The 21,367-nt window shown below is 39.4% G+C and overlaps 1 protein-coding gene across 2 annotated transcripts in view; it reads right to left on the bottom strand.

Moving 5' to 3' along the window:
- The window catches only part of WDR70 (WD repeat domain 70), a 258,585-nt gene that overhangs the window by 87,589 nt on the left and 149,629 nt on the right, over positions 1 to 21,367 (bottom strand). For both annotated transcript variants that reach the window (XM_007065736.4, XM_037902696.2), the window contains exon 10: positions 8,189 to 8,363. In XM_007065736.4, coding sequence (XP_007065798.1) covers positions 8,189 to 8,363 — 175 coding nt within the window. The remainder of the gene's footprint in view (positions 1 to 8,188; positions 8,364 to 21,367) is intronic.

Below are 21,367 nucleotides of genomic sequence, written 5' to 3'. Positions count from 1 at the left end.
ACTTCACTAATATTTCAGGTAGATCTAACATTTTGGCAGCTTTGATCTGCAAATGAATAAGGTTGTGCAGGTCCTTCAAAATTTTACCTAAACTACATCTCTTCTCGTATTTCCTTGTCCTCTTCCCTATACTTGCCATTCACTTCTCTTTTCCACTCTCAGAATACCCAAGTTTGCACTGTTTCAATGTGTCATTATGTGGTTAAATATTTCATACTACTATTTTCACTCTGTTATAAACATGAGTGAAGTTATTTTCCTACCCTTTAAATCTGTAGTTCTCAGACAAGCTGACAGTGGTTCAAAATACTTCTGAGAAGTTGACAGATAGTTCTCCTAATGTGTACGGTCTGTGCACATGCGCATGAACCTTAAGGAGAAACCATGTATACAGCCAACATACTGCAAGTGAGAAAAATGTACATATTTATGAGACTATGAAAAAACTCTCCAAGGCAGATGATTAGAATGGATCATGATCATGTTGGAAAGTTCAGAGAAAAGGAAGACAAAGCTGGAGTACATTTGGCTAACTTCAGCATTAGCTTGGGAAGCAAGATAATAATGTCTGTTTCATGAAGACAAAAAGTGTTCCTCCAAAGCATTTTTATTGTCATGACATACAGCTGGGAGATTTGGAATTTCACCAAAAAACTGCAGAAGGAGAACTGAATCAAACATTCAAAAATCATGTTACCAGTAATAAGTGAAAAAGTGAATCTGACCATAAAACCAAATTCATGCCCTTAACACCACAATGCAATATGTTACAGAATAAATTTCTAAAGTGACATGTGGCTTGGACTAACATCTGATGGACTTAGCTAATGACTAGGGACTAGGAATGAGAAATAGGCAGAGAAGAGATGTGAGAAGTGGGGGAGAGTGTTCCATTTGTTGCAGTAAGTCTTTGAATAAAAACTTTATAAACAACATTATTTTGAGCAATGCATAGAAAGCTATAAATATATATTTTATAATCTATATCAACTATAGTGCTTATTTGTACACAGACTACAGATAAACAGTGACTAAAATCAAAACCCTGCTTCATACTACTTCAACGTGTCATGTAAACATATACTATATACATTTACTTCATGCATCAGATGAAGTGAGCTGTAGCTCACGAAAGCTTATGCTCAAATAAACTGGTTAGTCTCTAAGGTGCCACAAGTACTCCTTTTCTTTTTGCGAATACAGACTAACACGGCTGCTACTTTGAAACCATTTACTACATGTAACTTTTATTCACCCTAATGATGTTACAGTGTATTAAATAGTTTAACAGTACTATAGCACAATAGCTTCTTCAAGAGACAAACCAACATGATTCCTGTGCTCAGGTGTGATAGTTGTTGGTCATATCTGGAGCAGAAGGGTAATGCTCCCACAGCCAGCAGTGGAGCTGCTCTAGATGTTATGGCAAGGAAAAGACATGGAGCCCTACTAGGTGGATTCCGCTACCTTCCCCAGTGGGCTGCCGGGGGTGGGTTTACATGAGGGATGGCTTTCTGCCAGCATTGCAGCTGACTAGCTGCTTCAAAGGGTGCCATGGGAGCTGACTGTCTCTTACCGACCCAGGGAAGAGCTTTATTAGCCCCCTTTCATATACTAGAACAGCAAGTGTTCCCCCCACCCCTAGTGTCAGGTTGAGACCAAGTTTCTAAGCATGCAGAGGGCATTAAGCTTTTATGGGGGCAGGGAAAGTAGTATTCTCTCTATCAAATTTGCTGAAGTGTTGTGGAGTGGCTGCTGTTTGGGGGGGGGTGGGGGGGGGAAGAGGGTTGGTCTTCCCCTTGGCACCCTGGAGGCCCAATAAATAGGGTGCTTTGGGTTAATGATCTTGTTTGTTAAAACTATGTTTGGGTCCAGTATGAGGGGTTAAAGGTGTTCACAGATCCTGGGAACATGGGACCAAGTATATGGGATGATATTGCCTATAGGAAGAGGGATGGGCCTGAAGTCTAGTAAAGCAAGGAACTCTCCTCTCACCCCCCAATTTGGTTTGCGGCAATCCTGATATGCAGGCAGGGTTGTGCGAGTTTTCAGCAATGGTGTTGAAACTCCTTTTAATTATCTGGGGGAGGGTGAATCAGGACAGCTGCCCCCCCCCCCCCACAATTCTCTCTCCATCACCTCCCCCGTGACCCACACTGAATCATTTTTTGCCTGATTGTTCTATTAGAATGGAATTGATAATGTGGCGGCTGATTTAAATCCTATTACCGTGTTTTGTCTTTCTTCCTGCTCTGTAAGGGCCAAATCACAGTCCCCAACAATGGCACGGGAATGGGTACCAACTGGTCTAATGTAAACAGTTATTTAGAATGCTTGTCCCTTCATACAATAGTGATGTATTGTTACAGAGCAGTAAATGTTTTTCAGGATACATCTATAAACCTTAATTTCCATTCTGAAAGGGTTTTACTGTGATACAGTAAAGTCTGAGTCATACATGAAACACTGCATGCACTCTAACAAAGTCAAATGACAGTTTGATGAATGGTTTCAGAGTAACAGCCGTGTTAGTCTGTATTCGCAAAAAGAAAAGGAGTACTTGTGGCACCTTAGAGACTAACCAATTTATTTGAGCATGAGCTTTCGTGAGCTACAGCTCACTTCATCGGATGCATACTGCATCCGATGAAGTGAGCTGTAGCTCACGAAAGCTCATGCTCAAATAAATTAGTTAGTGCATCCGATGAAGTGAGCTGTAGCTCACGAAAGCTCATGCTCAAATAAATTGGTTAGTCTCTAAGGTGCCACAAGTACTCCTTTTCAGTTTGATGAATGGACATACTAAAAAAAATCTCTCTAAAAACAAAAGAAAAGCATCGCTCCTATATATTTCTGCATCAAATTCAAACTCCTTATCCCCACCTCTTGGTTCTTCATAACTTTGCTCCTGCCTACTTCTGTCTCATCTCCTACTGCTTACACCCAATGCTTTGTGTCAATTTGACATGTCTTGACATTTCCCTGCTTTCCCTCTTCCACAAACACCTCTGTGCCTTTTCTCATGCTTGGAATGCCCTCCTCTATCCTGAGCACTATTCAGGCTCACTCTTCCTAATTCCTCTTCAGGACAGTTTTTATAGCATATATATAGCTATAATGAAAAAAGTATAGATTGAGATTATTTGCCAAATGAAAAAATCTCAAAATTTAAATTTGAGAACACTATTTTCCCCAGGAGTTCCTTTATTTTGTATTTATTTATTGTTGATGTGGTAATTTATTGGCGAGTTATTTATGCTGCTTTAAATATTGATTTTATTTGGCCATGTTGTCTTTTTCAAAATGCCTGATTTTAGGGATACACAAGTATTTTTTCTGTTAGGCACCCAGACACCTTCAAATGCCATTGAAACAAAATTGTAATGATTGTTTTAATAAAGAGACGTGTGTAGTTTTAAATGACTCAACAACACTGAAGAGGGAAATCATCTTAGTCTTTTTTTTAAAAAAATCCAAATTCAAAAGAAGGATTATAAGATTAATTTCTCTCTGACAACTGGCTTAGTCTCCTTAGTTACCTAGAGGTCACTGGTTGGAAAAAGAGATAAAGATGCATGGAATACATCTTTAAATTATTCATAATCACCTTAAAGTACACTCTATCAGCATTGTAATATGTCATTTTATAAAGACACACAAAGGATCATAAAGAAAAGCACATGAAAAAGCAGATGACCAAGAGCACTATTGTTAAAGCTGCACCAGAAAGTTTAATATTTCAATACTGTATATGTTTAAATCAAGAGCATACATAGGTGATGAAAGCCAGTCTCTGAAAAATTTATTATTCTGTTAGAACAAGTTTACACTTACAGTGAGTTCTAAAAACTCCATGCCATTAGGTTTACAGTGGAAATAAAAACAGAAATAAAAATAGATGACACGAAAAATACAGAGTGTACTTTAAATATGATTGGAGTTTGCTTTTTCTCCCTTTATATCTGCATACTTTCCCTTTCCTCACTGCAATCAAACTTTGCTTAATCTTTGTGAAGTCCCGAAATTGCTTGTTCCCATTTTCCAAATTAAGAGTTTTGACAGCAGAAGTTGAACTGGTTACTATTATAATGATACTTTATTTAAGTTAAAAATTGTTCACCAATATCCTCTTGTTCAATAAAGCCATCATGTTGTATTAGAGCTGTCACGTTTTCAAGGATTTACAACATAAGCTTGGCTCTAAGAAATTTTTTCCTACTCGTGCTTATTACTACTTCAGGTTCTAAATAATTGGGCCCTATTCTGATAATTTACACTATTGATTATAACACAGTTATTTGCAAATACAACCCTATGACAGGACTTTCTGGATGGTATTCCTTAGAAATACCGTGTCATGTAACAACATGGCAGGATTTGCACAAATGTTTAAATGGCCATGACTTCATATATTAGTTAACCATCACCACATACAAATATTGGTAATTGAACATACATTCCCACAGACAACATTGTTTTATTCAGCAATTCAGACAAGAATATATTAGCTACTCCCAATGTAATTCCATTTAATTCTTTACTAAACTTTTACAACCACGAAAACATATGTGATGTATAGAAAGTTATATCCCAATAATTTTGGTTCTCTGAGGTGACTACCTGTAAGGATCCACACTCTAAGGATGCATGTGGCCATAACTTATGAGCTCAAAGCTTTCTAGTGTCTGTGGGTTGTATGCTTGAGCCAAAGAGTATAAAATGGACAGTGTTTCTAATTGACATAGTTCCTGACACTGAATCAGTAATCCGTAGTCTTGAAGAACTGGGGAAAACATGCAGGGAATATAGATCCATACAGACAATAGTATTCAGGCACCAATTACTGACAAATTCCCTGTCTTCTTTGGGTATTTCCTGTGTGGGTGCTCATTCTTGTGAAATTAAGTAAGCAGTAACAATCCATGACTACAGCAGTATTAGATGGTTCAGAAGAAAAGCAAGAAATATTGTAACTGGCATCTATGGAATAACCTACCCAGAGAGGGTACACACAAAGTACTAACAGATCCTGCTGGCTATAAAGTTCTGACCCCATATGCCAAGGACTCTCACACCCCAAAAGTGGGCATCCATACAGGGAATGCTGACTAAACAAATGAATAATTAGACTTTACACTGAAATAATATTTTAAATTACTTAATTAGCATTTTGGGGTATAAAGAGATCACTCTGGATTATGAATTTGTCTCTAGCATATTTTCTTTTACCATTGTGAATTGCCAGTGTGCCCCAAATATCCAGGCAGTGAGAGGTACCTCCCTGTGTGGATCATCCCCTTACTGCCATCTCTGCTGCACCATCTGTCAAATCTCTGCATGTCTAGTATCTATGTGTGTGTGGGTGGCCGTGGGGGAAATACAGAGACTGGGGAAGCCAGAGAGGGGTAGATGGGCCAGGAGGGATGTATATGTCCCTTGCCTGGTTCTGCACAGCTTACTCAGCAAGATAATACAATCCCAGTCTGTGTGATCTTTTCCATGTAGCCTTTCCCTAGAGCAGCAATGCGAAAGAGCAGTCCTTTGGAGCCAAACAGCCAGTGAGCTGAGGAAGGCAGAGCCACAGTAGGCAGTCCAGTGTCTCTGCACACATGGGCCTGGCTGTCTGCAAATCCCAAGAGGTAGTCAGGTTTGGGGCCAGGCCCTGTAACATTTTTCAGTGAGGTGCTGGGGGTGTCCATGAGGACAATGTGGAAGGATCTACCCAAGGGAATAGTCGCAGAATCCAAGCCTATCCAATCCCCTTCTACTGATTTCACTACAGGAGGGAATGATCTGGGCCAGTGTATTTAAGAAGCTAGGAAGGAGGTTATTAAATAAAGGAATCATGTGCATTGTCACCCAATTTGCAAGTGACTTCAGTTTGCTTTAACAATTTATCTGAGAATAAATATAATAGAAAAGAAGATAACAAAAGTTATTGGTAACTGAAAAAACGGCTGAATTTTCTGTATATTTTGTGAGCAGCCAGGTAGGAGTAGTGGCAGGATGGCTAATGGGAACCAGGATATGGAAGCAGAAATTATCACATCTGAGGTGGAAGTCAAACTTGTTTAATGGGACTAAGTTAGGGGGCCCGGATAATCTCCATGAAAGAATATTAAAGGAATTGGCACATGAAATCGCAAGTCCAATAGCGAGGACTGTTAATCAATCTGTAAACTCGGGGGTCGTATACTATGACTGGAGAATTGCTAATAGAACTCCTATTTTTAAGAAAGGGAAAAAAAAGTGATCCGGGAAACTACAGGCCTGTTAGTTTGACTTCAATTGTATGCAAGATCTTGAAACAAATTTTGAAAGAGAAAGTAGTTAAGGACGTAGAGATAAACTATAATTGGGATAAAATACAACATGTTTTTACAAAAGGTAGATCATGCCAGACCAACCCAATTTCCTTCTTTGAGCAAATAACTGATTTTGTAGACAAAGGAAATGCAATAGATCTCATCTACATGGATTTCAGCAAGACATTTGATACAGTTCCACATGGGAAATTATTAGTTATATGGGAGAAGATGGGGATTAATACGATAATTGAAAGTCAATAAGGAATTTGTTAAAGGGGAGACTACAACACGTCATACTGAACGTTAAACTGGCATGCTGGAGGGAGGTTATAGTGGAGGTCCTCAGGGATCAGTCTTGGGACCAATCTTATTTAACATTTTTATTAATGATGTTGGCACAAAAAGTGGGAGTGTGCTAATAAAATCTGCATCTGACACAAACTTGGGAGATATTGCCAATATGGAGGAGGGGAAGAATATCATACAAGAAGATCTGGATGACCTTGTAAACTGGAGTAATAGAAGTGGGATGATATTTAATAGCGCAGGGTCATGTGTTTAGGGATTAACAACAATAATTTTTGCTATAAACTGGGGATTTATCAGTTGGAAGTGACAGTGGAGGAGAAAGACCTGGGTGTATTGGTTGGCCACAGGATGACAATGGGATGGCCAATGTGATGCAGCTGTGAAAAAGGCTAATGCAATCCTAGGATGCGTCACACAAGGTGGTGCCAGTACAGACAGGGAAGTGTTAGGTCCATTATACAAGGCATTGGTGAGACCTCATCTGGAATACTATGTGCAGTTCTGGTCTCCCATGTTTAAGAAAGATGAATTCAAACTGGAACAGGTGCAGAGAAGGGCTACTAGGATGATCCAAGGAATGGAAAACCTACCTTATGAGAGGAGACTCAAAGAGTCTGGCTTGTTTAGTCTAATCAAACGAAGGCTGAAGGGAGATACCGTGTCTATAAATACATCAGAGAGATAAATACCAGGAAGGAAGAGGAGTTATTTAAGTTAACTGCCACTGTGGACACAAGAACAAATCGATATAAACTGGCTATCAGTAAGTTTAGCATTGAAATTAGATGAAGGTTTCTAACCATCAGAGGAGTGAAATTCGGAAACAGCCTTCCAATGGGAGCAGTGGGGACAAAAAATCTAACCAGTTTCAAGACTGAGCTTGCTAACTTTATGTAGCGGATAGTATAATAAGACAGACTTCAGAGAATTCTTTACGAGGTGTCTGACTGGTGGGTCTTGCCCACATGCTCTGGATCTTACCATACCCATCTGAGGATGTAGCATAACCATGAAATTTTGGGATTTCCAGTCAATGGTCTTTTGGAGTAATATCACCTCCATGTTAAATTTCACAGGAAAACATTTTTACTTGAGGTGCATTCCCATCTTTGTGTGTTTTGACCTTACTCTCCTCTGTCTATTACCTGTATCACCCATTCCAAAGTGGATGAATTATTTATTCAACATCTGGAGTAGAACACTGACATGTACTTTTTAATCTCATAAGAGCCTATAGGAAGTGACAGCTTCTTCATAGTCACCTTGTTATCTTTAGACAGATAGTACTTTATTTATTTATAGCTGTCACTACATATATAAAAAATAGACAAAATCAGGTTGCTAGCTAGTCAATTTCCTGCCATTATTTGTTTGGGTGGGGTAGCAGCAGGCACTGAGATGACAGAGATGTGGCAGCAGAGGAAATATTAAACCTCATTTACTAAATACTTGTCTTTCAGAAAAAAATATTTTAAGTATAAAATATAAAACATCCTAAAACTACTTCAAAATTTAGCAAGAGAAACTGTTAATATATGAAATGCTAAAGTTAAAAAGTATACTTCACTTACATTCATATTTCTGTCCCAGATCTGGATGGAGCCATCTTGGCAGCCAGCTGCAATAAGTTTACCATCTCTGCTATATGTGCAAGTTGTAGGAATCACCCGTTTTCCTTGACCTGACCGTGGTTTAAACACACCTTTGTGCTTTTTGTCATTGTTAACATCCCACGTCCTCACAGTTCTGGCAAGAGATTTAAAGAAATAATTGCTTTACAAACAGTTAAAACACATTAAAGAATTCCCCTGATGATACGAGGCAACCACTTTTTTCAGTATAACTGAACTAAAAAATACACGGTATGTAATTTTATTTTTAAAGAAAGAATAATATCTGCCTAGCTCTTCTATGTTTCTTAGATACATATAAACACCAAAAGGACAGAGGGCTGGGACACAGGTGGATTCTTTAAACTGTCTTAGACACAACTGTTTTCTGTCCTTTTAAAACGTTGAGTTCTTTCCAGATAAAAATTCAAACCTCTTCTGGCATCTAATGCATAAAAGTGTTTCAGGATTTGGCAAGGGAAGAGAGATCATTAATTAAAAAAAAGATAGATATCACTAAGTTCTCAGGGAAAACAATGCCTATGATACAAGAGCACATAATTTATTGGTTCTCCTGGCAAAAATAAATGCTACTGTATCAAAGCAGCCATTTTCCCAGAATAGGACACAAGGACCTACAGCAGGACACCAAGATCCAGGTCTATAAGACAATTGTTGTTCCTACACTCGTCTATGGATGCACAACCTGGAAGATCCTTTGCGTCAAGTGGCAAGATTGCCGCACTAACGCCAGCATCCTCGCTGAAGCCAATGTCACCAGAATTGAAGCAATGATCCTCATGTACCAACTTTGCTGGGCTGGACATTGTGTGCGGATGCCACACTCTTGCCTCCCATAACAAGTCCTCTACTCTCAGTTAACTCATGGTCAGAGATCCTGTGATGGTTAGAGGAAATGCTACAATGACACACTGAAAGCATATCTTAAGAAAACCGATGTGGACATCACAAGCTGGGAAGAGCAAGCCACAACCAACCCCAATGGCGCCATATCCTCCATCAGACAGTGGCCTGCTTCGAGAAGCGCCTTGCCCTCAAAGCTGAAAAGAGAGAGAGGAGGAAGGAAAAAGAAATAACTTTCTCCCAGCAAGCCGCTGGCCTGCCACAAAATGTCTGTACCTACTGTGTGTGAATTTGCAGTTCCAGGATCAGACTCTTGAGTCATCTCAGGATCCATATGTAAATCCGTGGTAGAGATCATCCTCGAAATCGAGGGATTGCCAATCAATCACACTTGTTCAGTTCAGTTGGCTAATATCCACAATGACCCTCAAGTCTTTTTCAGAGTCAGTGCTTTCCATAATACAGTCCCCCTTTCCTTAAAATGCATGTTTAAAAGAGCCCATCTTAACAGATTACTATGTAGAACAGGCTTGTTTACCATTCAACCTATGTTTGGCATCATCTGCAATGAACTGATATTTTCTTCCAGCTCAGATAAAAATGTTTACTAGAGTTGGGCTGGGAAGAGCTCCATGCAGGACACTGCAAAAACATCCCCACTGGCCCATTTCAAGGCCCTTCCCATCACATAGTGTTTATCTATGCTTCGACATGCTCCACTCTGCCAACGACCATCTCCATACTCAGTCTCCACCCTTCACAGGCACATTCATGCTTTATCTCATGCTGCTGCTTACACTTGGAATGACCTCCCTGAACTTGTTCATAACAGCCCACTTCCCTCACCAAATTCAAATTTCTCTTAAAATTCTCTCTCTCTCTCTCTAACACACACACACACACACACTTCAGGGACTAACCATATTACTTATTCTGATCATACACCAAGTATTATTGTCACTTTTGTCTTTCCTCACCCCTTCCTCTCTCTCCTCCTATTGATAAATACTTGTTTCATATCATGTTAAATTTAGACTGTAATCTCTTTTGGGTAGCAACAGTGTCTTTGTTTTGCAAGGTACCTTGCACATTTTGGGGAACTTTAAAAAAGGGCAGCAGCTGAGGTTGCATGTAGCCTTATATAATAAAACCCTATTGTCATTCCCTAACTCACTCGGGGTCCAATTTAATCTTATTTGCATTAAAATCTGTTACAGTTTTTGCCATGAGTTCAACCAAATCAGGTTCAGGGAGATTCCTTTTGGCCTGAAAATTCTCACACTTCAGACCAGGGGAGGTATTTTTTGTAAATTTGAAATGACAGACGACTGTAGTGCTATTTTAACACTGGCTGTGCTGCAGCAGTTAACTGGAATACTGTTCTAAGCTATATCAGGCCCTTGCAAGGTTTCCAGAAGCGGCCTCCTTCAACTCTTCAACCCTTATTAAGGTGAAGACTATGCACAAACAAGTAATGGCACAGTCTTTTCCAAGCTCCCGCAGAAATAAAGGGAAAAAAGTAATAGCTGGACACCTTTCATTGTTCTGTCAAATGGCAGGGGTCTTTTTAGATAAATGTGTCCATACACAGAACACTTATTTTGAGCACACACTTGCGTTGCAACAAACCTAAGTTAACTGGATTTCAGTAAAAACTATATATAATATTTTAAATACTATACCTTATAAGTTCAATATTGTCTTTCCATCACAATTAATTTTTTACAGTGAAGGATATCAAAATCTACATAAACATGTTTAGCTACTAAATAATAACTTTCTTTTAAAAGAAAATGTATGTGAAAAACATCATATATACAAGTTTTAAAAATTAACTTTTTTAAATGGCAGATTCCACATCTGCAAAACAGATTTGTTACGTTTTTATAACTGCCAAAAGTGATTCAAAACAATTTGAGAAGGATAGGAATGTTCTTTTGGAAAAGTAATGAGGATATTTTCATGATCGAGAAGTTGAACTAAACAGCTTATTTAATTATCAAGCTCAATGTTAAGTTTCCTGAACCTTTTTTTCCCCACTCTCTTTCGTTTGTGTTTTAATACTCCCTCTATATTGTGACTTCCAGGTGAGAGATAATAAAATGAACTGTTCAGAATAGCATTGTAGTACACAAATTATGACCTAATAAAGAGATTTAAACGGATGCAGATCCTGCTCTCTAAACACAGAATATTTATCCCAATTCTGATTCACTAAGCCACAGCCCCTTCCAAGCCTATGTTCTTCTACAAAGCCAAGAAGTGAACTGTCACAAGGCAGACAGCCCTTGTAAATGAAGCAGATCCAGCCTCCCTGTGCCAGAACAGGTGCTCCCAGGGAGAATCTGAGAGGGAGGAGACCCAGTGAGAGAGCAGTCAGAGAGTCAGTGAGAAAAGGGCAGGTGAGACCTGTCTCAGAGCCAGGAGAAAGTTTCTTGGGAAAGCTGAAGAGAGCAGAAAGCTCTCTGTAGGCCCTGTGACAGGGGTCCCAGGGAGCCACACTGAGGTTACTCAATTAGGGTGAACTGCAAAGAATGGGATAGACAATACCCAAAGCTGGTGGATATTCCAATACTTACTGTGACCGGAATCCCAGGGGAGCCAGCTGAGGTCACTTAATAAGGGTGAACTGCAAAGAATGGGGCAGACAATCATCAAAGCCGGTGGATATTCCAATTCTTAGATTTACCACGCCAGCACAAAGCAGCTTCTATTATACCTCACTGGTTACTCAGAAGTCAACAACTTCTGGCTCTGGGAGGGAGTTTGGGTGCAGGAGGGGACTGGGGCAGGGGGTTGGGGTACGGGAAGAGCTTTGGGGTGCAGGCTCCAGTTTGCAAATTAACTCCAGTTCTGCAGTTTCTCGTTGGAGTCTGTTTTTTTTAAGTTTTTTTTTTTTTTTTTTTTTAAAGAATTGCCACTTTTAAGTCTGTTATTGAGTGTCCAGGGAGATTGAAGTGTTCTCCTACTCGTTTTTGAATGTTGTAATTCTTGAGGTCAGATTTGCGTCTATTTATTCTTTGTGTAGAGACTGTCCAGTTTAGCCAATGTACATGGCAGAGGGGTATTGGTGGCACGTATCACATTGATAGACACCAAACTGGACACCATCAAATTAGGCCTGAATAAAGACTGGGAGTGGATGGGTCACTATAAAAACTAATTTCCCCCTGCTGACACTCACACCTTCTTGTTAACTGTTTGAAATGGGCCACCTTGATTAAATTGACCTCATTAGCACTACAAAAGTGATTTCACCCCTTCTTGTCAACTGTTGAGAATAGCCCATTTCCACCTTAATTGAATTGGCTCGTTAGCACTGACCCCCCACTTGGTAAGACAACTCCCATCTTTTCACATGCTGTGCATTTATACCTCTCTACCGTATTTTCCACTCTCTGCATCTGATGAAGTGGGTTTTAGCCCACAAAAGCTTATGCCCAAATAAATTTGTTAGTCTCTAAGGTGCCAAAACAACTCCTCGTTGTTTTTACAGGGAGAAGTACTTTTTCATAACTATTTTAGCATTACAGACTGTAAAATAAGCACAAAGTGCCAAAAAGCACAGAGAGAATACAGCAAATATAACAATGGATGAGAAACATACTACAGAAAAAAATAAGTGAGTTTGTAGATGTATATATCACGTCACTAAAGTTCATAATCAGAACTCATAGCTTATCGGACACCCCAATTACGAATGAGGGAAGGCAGAGAATTTAATAATCCAGTCCTCACACTTAATCTGAGCTAAACAGAACACAACAGACCCTCCTAATTATTTAATAAAAGGACCTTATTTATACAAAGCACACAGGCTTTACGGACTGAGAACCATTCACGTGTTTTCCTTGAACAAATCTAATTAGCCTAACAATCCCAAAGGGAGTCAAACTTCAGTGGGATTGTGAAAAATAGAGTGCAATAGTCAATATGACATCAAGAGACTGCCTAGACATAAACTACTAATTAACAAAATAAAAATCTCACTGGAGCTGTAGAGACACAAGTCTAATGTTCCACAGAACTCAGAGATAGAAATGACCTACTAGGGTCATTCAATCCATCCCCTTTCCAATGCAGAACTGTTACTAGGTGGAAAGGACATATTTGATCCACATACAGAATTAGACTCCAGATATTGCAATGCACTGGAGACAGGAAGACTCCGGAGCCTGTGTGGAGCCTGTGTGGAGACCTGTTGACTTCAAAAGGCTCTGCATGCGTACAGGGATCCACCTGTGTATAACACATGGTGGACTGCTGCCACAGATCAAAAATGCTTATATATGGGTGAGGTGAGAACTAACATGAAAAGATGCTACTTTCACATGAGCTCATAAGTGTTCATATATTCCCTAACTGCTTCATTATTGATATTGTATTTCCATATGGGTCACATACATTTTTGTTCCATATATGCCCCTCTACAAGGGCTTATCCAAACTTGCCGAAAATTATCCTATGGAATTTTGCACAAATAATTTTAAGCACATTTATTTTATATGGGTTTAAAATCCTCAAAAATTCACTTTCCATAAATTCCCTCAATTTTTTGCAGATAACTCACTCAAATAGCTCAAAAATTCATCATTTCCCCTATTCAAAGTTTCCCCTATTCAAAGTTCCACATGAAAGTACCATGGCAGCCACTTTTGGCAATTCTGACTTATAGAGAAGAGAAAGAAAAACGGAATATCATATAGAAAACCTATATACTTAAAAAAGTGACCAGAACGCACACACTTTACCATCACCTCCACGAGTGGCACAAACATCTGTGCCTGGCCCTGCAAATGCTAAGTAAGAGATGTGTGAATAGAAATAGAATTTAGGGAAATTGAAGTAAGGAAAGTTTGAGATTGAGAGCACAATGCTGGGCATTATGTTGTGGCAGCAAACATGCCAGCCTCTTTCTCAGAAAGATCTAATTTTTACACAGAACATTATTATTTCTTCTGACTTTTACATGCTGAGCCTGCTATGGTCCTCCTAGGGTGGGAAAACAGAGATGCAAGCTACTTGCAATGCCATGGGCTCTGCCAGGAGACCTGATATGGTCAGGAAGGAGGTTAGGTTTGGGTGCCTTCTCTCTGTAATTTCGGGTATGTCTATGCTTAAAACACTGCGATTAAAAATCTACATCTGGTCCATGCCAGTGATGCAGGCTTGTGGGGCTTGGAGTAAGGGGCCGTTCAATTGTGGTGTAGACCCTCCCACCTCACAGGGTCCTAGAGTCTGGGCGCAAATGTGTACACTGCAGTTAAACAGCTCCTTTGCCTGAGCCCTGCAAGCCCGAGTCAGCTTGCACAGGCCTCTTGCAGGTGTCTAACTGCAGTGTAGATTTACCTTTAGTAACATTTGAGTAGTTCTTGCTCCTTGTGTTTACATATAGACCCTCTGACATACTAAATTATCTTACTCCATTTAATAATGACTCCATCTTCTTATTGTCTATTTTGAAAGCACATGCCAAAATGGAGTTAGGAGAAATCATGTCAGAATCTCCATAAGAATCTGATCACACTGCTCTTTTTCTTAACCTATATATTAGAAAGCCTTATGCATATTTTACATCTCAAATAGCTATGATTTTTGGTCACTCTTTATATTAAGAATTCATTTATAAATAACTTAGAGAGTTAATAAAAGGATAGCTGTTATAAGCATGTTAAAGACAAGATCAGTATAGATGATTATAAACTCATCATTACAATGTATTATACGTGGTTATAAACCATGGTTATAAGCAATGTATTCATCTGTTGTACTCTAATCAGCTATTAAAACATTAACCATTTATAAATTTAAATAATTTAGACCCTTACAAAAGTAAGGAAAAATCCACTACACAACTTTTTTTTTTTTTTGGGGGGGGGGGGGGGGGGAGCCAGAATAAAGACCAGGTTCTGGATTATTATTTAAGAAACAGGCTTTAGAGAGAACATTGGACCCCTCTTTTGAGCCAGTTACTATAGATAGGCAGACTTCAGAGTGGGTGGGTGGAAAAAAATCCCAAGATTTTGCAAAGAGCGCCTGTTTGTTATGAGCTTCCCTGAATTCTGTGTATTTCAAAATCATACAAAATATTTTGCCATTTCCAGTCTCTACTCATTTGCCTTTAAAAGACCCTGAACACGGTCTTCCAAACAGATTATCATCTTTAGGCATCTACAAGATTTTAGCAATCCATTTCTAACTTTCCAGAAAAATCTTTATCCATACCTCCTCCTTACCCTCAGAAAAGCCCCCAAAACCCAAACTGTGCTTCCTTTGCATCTTAAGAAAATTACATTTTTCTCATTATTTAGGATAATTTATTTATCCCAATAAAAAGACAAACTTCAAAATAGTTATTCATAGTGTAGGTGTTCTTATGTAATGAAGACACACTATATATATTCTACAAAACACATAATACAAAATGGGCTGCCCATACCGAAACATATAAAAAATAACAATTTACCCTCAACATAACCTCCACGCCAGGGTTAGTTAGCATAATATACAAGTATTCAAATCACAAAAAGAAAGGTACAAAGAAGAAAGGAGTTTGAAAGCACTGAATTATAGATTGAAATGATTGATAAAAAGCATGATTACGCATCTTTTCCATTAACAATTATTGGCAAGACAAGCTAGTTCCAAAGCCGTTACTTAATGCCCAATAGAAGTTTGCCACATGTCAAAACAAATAAAAACAACAGTATAAGAAAGGGCTTTGTTGGCCAATTTAAATACAAAAAAAAAAAAAAATGAAGAGAACACAGATTGAGAGAGAGAGAGAGGGGATATAATAAAACTAGGATACCCACAGTCAGGTTATAAGGAAAAGATTTAAGGTAAAAAACTAACTGACAGAAAGAAAGAAGAGACTGGCACCCAAAATTAAATGTTATGTGTATAAAGAAAGGGAATAAAAATTTGAAGTATATTGTAAATTGAATGATATGATACACTGAGGGCAGATGGAAAAAGACTTCCAGGTAGCAATGACTGATGAGAGGGTCAATGTCTGTCAAAAGTTTAAAAAAAAAAAAAAAAAAAAAAAAAAAGGGCAAGCCAACAAGCTCCTAGGATGCATGAGAAGGAGAATAAATTACAAGACAGGAAAGCTATGGGTTTTTGTACGTCTATGTTAATAGCTGAATATGCAGTATTAAGCACAAATTCTTAAAGACATTCAAAATCTGAAGGTGAACTGGAAGGTAAGGCAACTGAACCAAACCAACTAGGAAAGACTCCACGGATTGGTCTAGGACAAAAAGGCCACTGAAATGAGTGAAGTGCAGTGTTTTACATTCCTTAAAAGGATCATAATGGGGAGCTAAGGATAGACCTTTTTTCAGACTTAAGGAAAATGATCAAAGCTTGAAATCAAGGAAATGCTCTAATACCAGAAGGTATTTTTTGTAACTCCCTTGATAACCCCTAGTGATTATTTTAGGTGTTCCAATCTGACTGGCACGTGACTGTTTCCTTTAGTACAACTGAGGTCATGATATCTCCCCCAGGACACAGTTTTAAAGGCATGATGAGAGAGCTTCCATCCAGAACCTGAGATATTTCATCCACTTGTTGAATATCTTGAGAGCCAGTACTGTTCATGGATTGCCCATCTTATTCGGAACCATGAAAAAGATGGAATAAAGCCAAATAAATGCTTGAATGAGGGCACAGGCAAAAGGATTCTTTCCTCCTGAATAAGTTGCATAACAGAGTATTGTCTTCATATTGGGAAGCAGTATAATCTAGTGCAGGGGTCTCAAACACGCGGTTATTTTCTGTGGCCTGCCAGCTCCCCGCGGCACCTCTGCCCCCCCAGCATTTACCTACAGTGGCTCTCGCCTGGCGTGCACCGGGGGCAAGGCAGGCAGGCAGGCAGGGAGTCTGTCCTGCCCCTGGTGCGCACCAGGCTGGAGTCACCCCCCAAACCCCTCCTGCAGCCGAACCCCCTCCTGCACCCCGACCCCCTGCCGCACCCCTCCTGCACCCCAACCCCCTGCCCTGAGCCGCCTGCCGCACCCCGCACACCTGCACCCCAACCCTCTGCCCTGAGCCGCCTGCTGCACCCAGCACCCTGACCCCCTGCCCCACCCTGCACCCCAACCCCCTGCCCTGAGCCCCCGATGCACCCCGCACCTCTCCTGCACCCCAACCCCCTGCTGCATCCTGCACCCCTCCTGCACCCCCTGGAGGTACGGAGGGGGCGGAGTTGGGGTGGGGATTTCAGGGAAGGGGTTGGAATGGGGCAGGGACGGGGTGGGAAGAGGTGGGGCAGGGGCGGGGCCTCACAGAAGGGGTGGAGTGGGGGCAGGGCCGGGGCAGCGGTGGGGGAGTGCTCAGTGGTGCAGCCCTCGGTCCAATGTACTAGTCCTCATGTGGCCCTCATAGGCATTTGAGTTTGAGACCCCTGATCTAGTGAATAGGGCATTGGACTGGACTCAGAAAACTGTGTGCTATTCCCAACTTCGCCATTGGTTTCCTGGTTGACCTCAAACAAGTCATTTTAAGGTCTCTGTGCCTCAGTTTCCCCATCTGTAAAATGGGTTAATAATAATTTCCACCTTTGTAAAGTTCTTTGAAATCTACTCATGAAAAACACTACATGGGCCTGACTGAAAACCCATTGAAGTCTATGTAACCAGAATCCCATTGACTTTAATGGGCTTTCAATCAGGCCCTAAAAAAGCCAAGCATGATAAATATATTTCTGTGATCTCTTGGTCCTGGGGCTTAAAGGAACCATCTTGGAGGATTTGAGATGAACTTTAGCACAATTCCCGAGCAGGCTATTTCAAGTACCCATTTGTTCATCATAAGTGATTCCAGTGCTTCTGGAACAGCAAGACCTTGTAGCTGATTAGCTTGGTAAGTCCAGAAGATAGGATGTTCCAGTCATTTGTGGTGCTCTAAAACGGAAAGTGATTGTAGTGCTTGAATTCTTACTTAACCTTTCCACCTCTATCTTTGTCCTAGTACTTTCCTAAAACAACACTGATCTCAGTATTTTCCTGTAGCAATGTTAGTATCTTTGGGTAACTAAACTTCTGTGAGGAATGAAAAGAACACTTTTCATTCCTTTCCAGCTGGCATCGAATGGTAACTTGTTTTGCTTCTTGTTAACGAAGACTTCATTCAAGTTTGGCTGAAGAAAGGAGCTGTTTTTCTTGGGTGTCAGCCATCCAGGCTTACAGCCATGAATGCCTGCATTTCAATATATCACTTGATACTGAACTAGGCATGTACCTGAGCAAATCTACATGAGTGTCTTTCATGAATGAGGTTACTAAAGATAACTTAATCTGAAGGGATTTTGCTTGTTTGTCTTTCAGAGAGCAATCTTCCTAAACTCCTTGATCCAGGCAATAGCAACTAATTCTGGTGAATCATACTGAGGGTGAAGAAACCTGGAAGGGGAACACTACTGACACTTCTGCGATTCCAGCTCAAGGCCAGTTCTCTCTGCCTGTGTGTGTTATTCCTAGAGAAGAAATCTAAGGTGTCTTCTGAATAGCCTCCTGCCACCTTTATAAGTGAAAATAGGTCTAATGCACACAAAATTCAGAATAATTCTATTGAAACAGTGGATTTATACTAGTTAAAAACAGCATATATGAGAAGAGAATCAGACCATTGTGCCTCAGTTTGCTTCAAGCTGTATCAGTAGCGTTATCCTTCCCTCTCTCTTTTAAAATAAAAATACTGTGTGTTTTTTTCTATACATCACTGGACTATCCCTCTTGCTTATATTTATCCATGTTCTTTAGTGAAATATCCTGAGTAAAAAGATGAACAGAGTCAGTGTCAGTTGATCTATGACATTCTTTTAGCCCAACTGGAATTTTATTCTAAAAATTAGATAAAAAGAACATTAAAATCATCAAAAGCAAAAATTTCATTTATATTTTAGAAGATAGCATGAGTGCTGATAGGCAGTCTGCTGGACATTTTTTTTTCATTTGGTTTATTATTTTAATTCAAATCTTTGCCGATTTCCAGTACAATATATATATAATAGCAATGTGATAAAAAATTAATAAAATTCTTTAAAATAATTGCACAAGTTCCTTCAGTGGTTCCAAATTGCTTTTTATTTTTTTCAAAATAAAATTCTCTGTCCCAGAATCATTTATAACAATTTTAATTACCATTGTCTATTTCAGCTACTATTCTCTTCCCAAAATGATAAATTCTTGCATGTTACATAATCAGACTTCAGCTTTTAACGGAGCATTAGAACTGGGAACAAAGCATTCTTAGGCAGGGACACACGACAATAGAATCAGTTTCCCAATGAGATAAGACTAACCAGACAATTTTCAGAAAATACTACAGGACTGAAGCCAATTTACCAAAGCCTTTTATATTTCAGAAGACAAGGGACAACTAATATGGGAAGGGTATGAAAACCAAAAACACCAGGAAACCACACACCCCTACAACCTGTGAGAACAGATCAACGTAAGCTTATATGAAAACTACTCTGGTCTTTGTGTACTGTAATTACTAGTTCAGTGCATAAATATTACAGTAATGGACACTATAGAAAACTCTAAGACACACATGCTAATATTTACTCTGATTTTGCATTTCCAAATATCAAACTTGCAGTGCAGATGAAGGGGCCTCTCACAATCCTATTCACCTAAGGAACTCCAGCCCCTGGCCTCATCTCAGTCTTTCACCATTATGATCATTGTTCAGGGATTGAGAAGGAAGTAAGGAGGATGGACAAAACAATCTTTGGCTCAACAGGTCTATGTTGTCCCTGACTGATCCCTTACAGATCTTTGAGTCAGGGAGACAGGCGTTGGATGACACAGCCTTTTAAGAACACTACACCCCAGTTAACAGCTGTCTCTCTGCCAAGGAAGAAACTGCACCCCACCTCTTTCCCCTACCTCAAAGTTGGGGGTGCATCATTCAGTGCTGTCACCATTCCCAAGAGACCAATTACCATGCAACTGGAACAGCTGGTAGGAACAAATCACACACTTAAGAAAGGAGCCTAACCAGGTATATGTAAAGTAGCATAACCAGGCTACATAAAAGCAAAACTGGCATCAGGCAGCTGCATATACAGAGAGAAAGAATCCCTTAAAATAGGGAGCAGCTTGTATAATTGCAGAATTACCTTTACACTGGATAGAGCCCAACAATAAAAAAATACAAAATCTATGTTGTGTAATGCTATGTCAGAAGCCAAACATATACACTTTACAGGGACTCCCAAACATATCTGAAAATCTCAACCCATACTTGTGTGAAAAGTAAACCCTCTATTTTATTTACCATTTCAGCAACATCTAACGACTGCAAGTGTATCAATTTTTATTATCGAGAAATTTTAGATCAGATCAGTGAATGGCTTATACAAAAACTAAGAGTAAATGGACATTTTATGCCATCTTCCACATTAGGCAAATGGGCTATATGTTTAGATTTAATCTAACTCTCATCCTTGATAAAGATAAGAGTGGAATATAATCAATCTCTGTATAGGGATCAAAGAAAAGATTACCGGGAAAGAACATCTCCGCAGTTCAAGTTAGTGTCATCAATACGAACTGAAATGACTCAAAAGCAGTCTTGCGTGATGTAGCAAAAGCAGGAAGACTGAATCTGGGAAAACAGGATGGTTCTTAAAGATTCTGATTAGTCAAGGCTGTAAATAGTTGTGGCTCATTTGGTTTTAGAGTTATCTCCACCCAGATAAATAACTGTGATTGGAACCAGCTTTAAACAGTTCCCTCCATTAAAACTTCTGTAATAATTGAAAGCTCTCTAGAGGAACTTTCTCAGCTGACACTATAGGCATCTCAGTAATTTGTCTTCTCAGCCTCATTTGCTACCATCTCAGATCTCACCATAACAGCCAAATTTCTGAAACTATGTTAACAATGAACAGAGTGACCAACCACACTAAGAAAACAGAAGCAAAAATGTATATTATTGTGATTTTAAAATTAGACAATCCATCTTACTGTGTACAAGACGCAAAGTTTTTGGCTTAAGTATAAAGAGTGCTCCTCCCTGGAATTGTATTAATACAGATAGAAAAAAATTGTTTTACTTTATAATTATAGTCTTCTTGTAGCACTTGTTTCTCCCACCATTTATGTAAAAGATTCCCAGAGACCAGGCCAACTGAGTTACCCAGAGTATAAATAAGTAAAGAATATTCAGATTCTTTATTTTAACAAATACAAGAAAACAACTGATTATTTAATGGTGAATGGAAAAAGAATTATTTTAAATGCCCTATGTGGATTT

This window comes from Chelonia mydas, chromosome 5 (genome assembly GCF_015237465.2).
Source record: "Chelonia mydas isolate rCheMyd1 chromosome 5, rCheMyd1.pri.v2, whole genome shotgun sequence".
NCBI classification, from domain to species: Eukaryota; Metazoa; Chordata; order Testudines; family Cheloniidae; genus Chelonia; species Chelonia mydas.
Note: the sequence above shows the minus strand (reverse complement) of the source record. Positions and strands in the feature narration are given on the sequence as shown.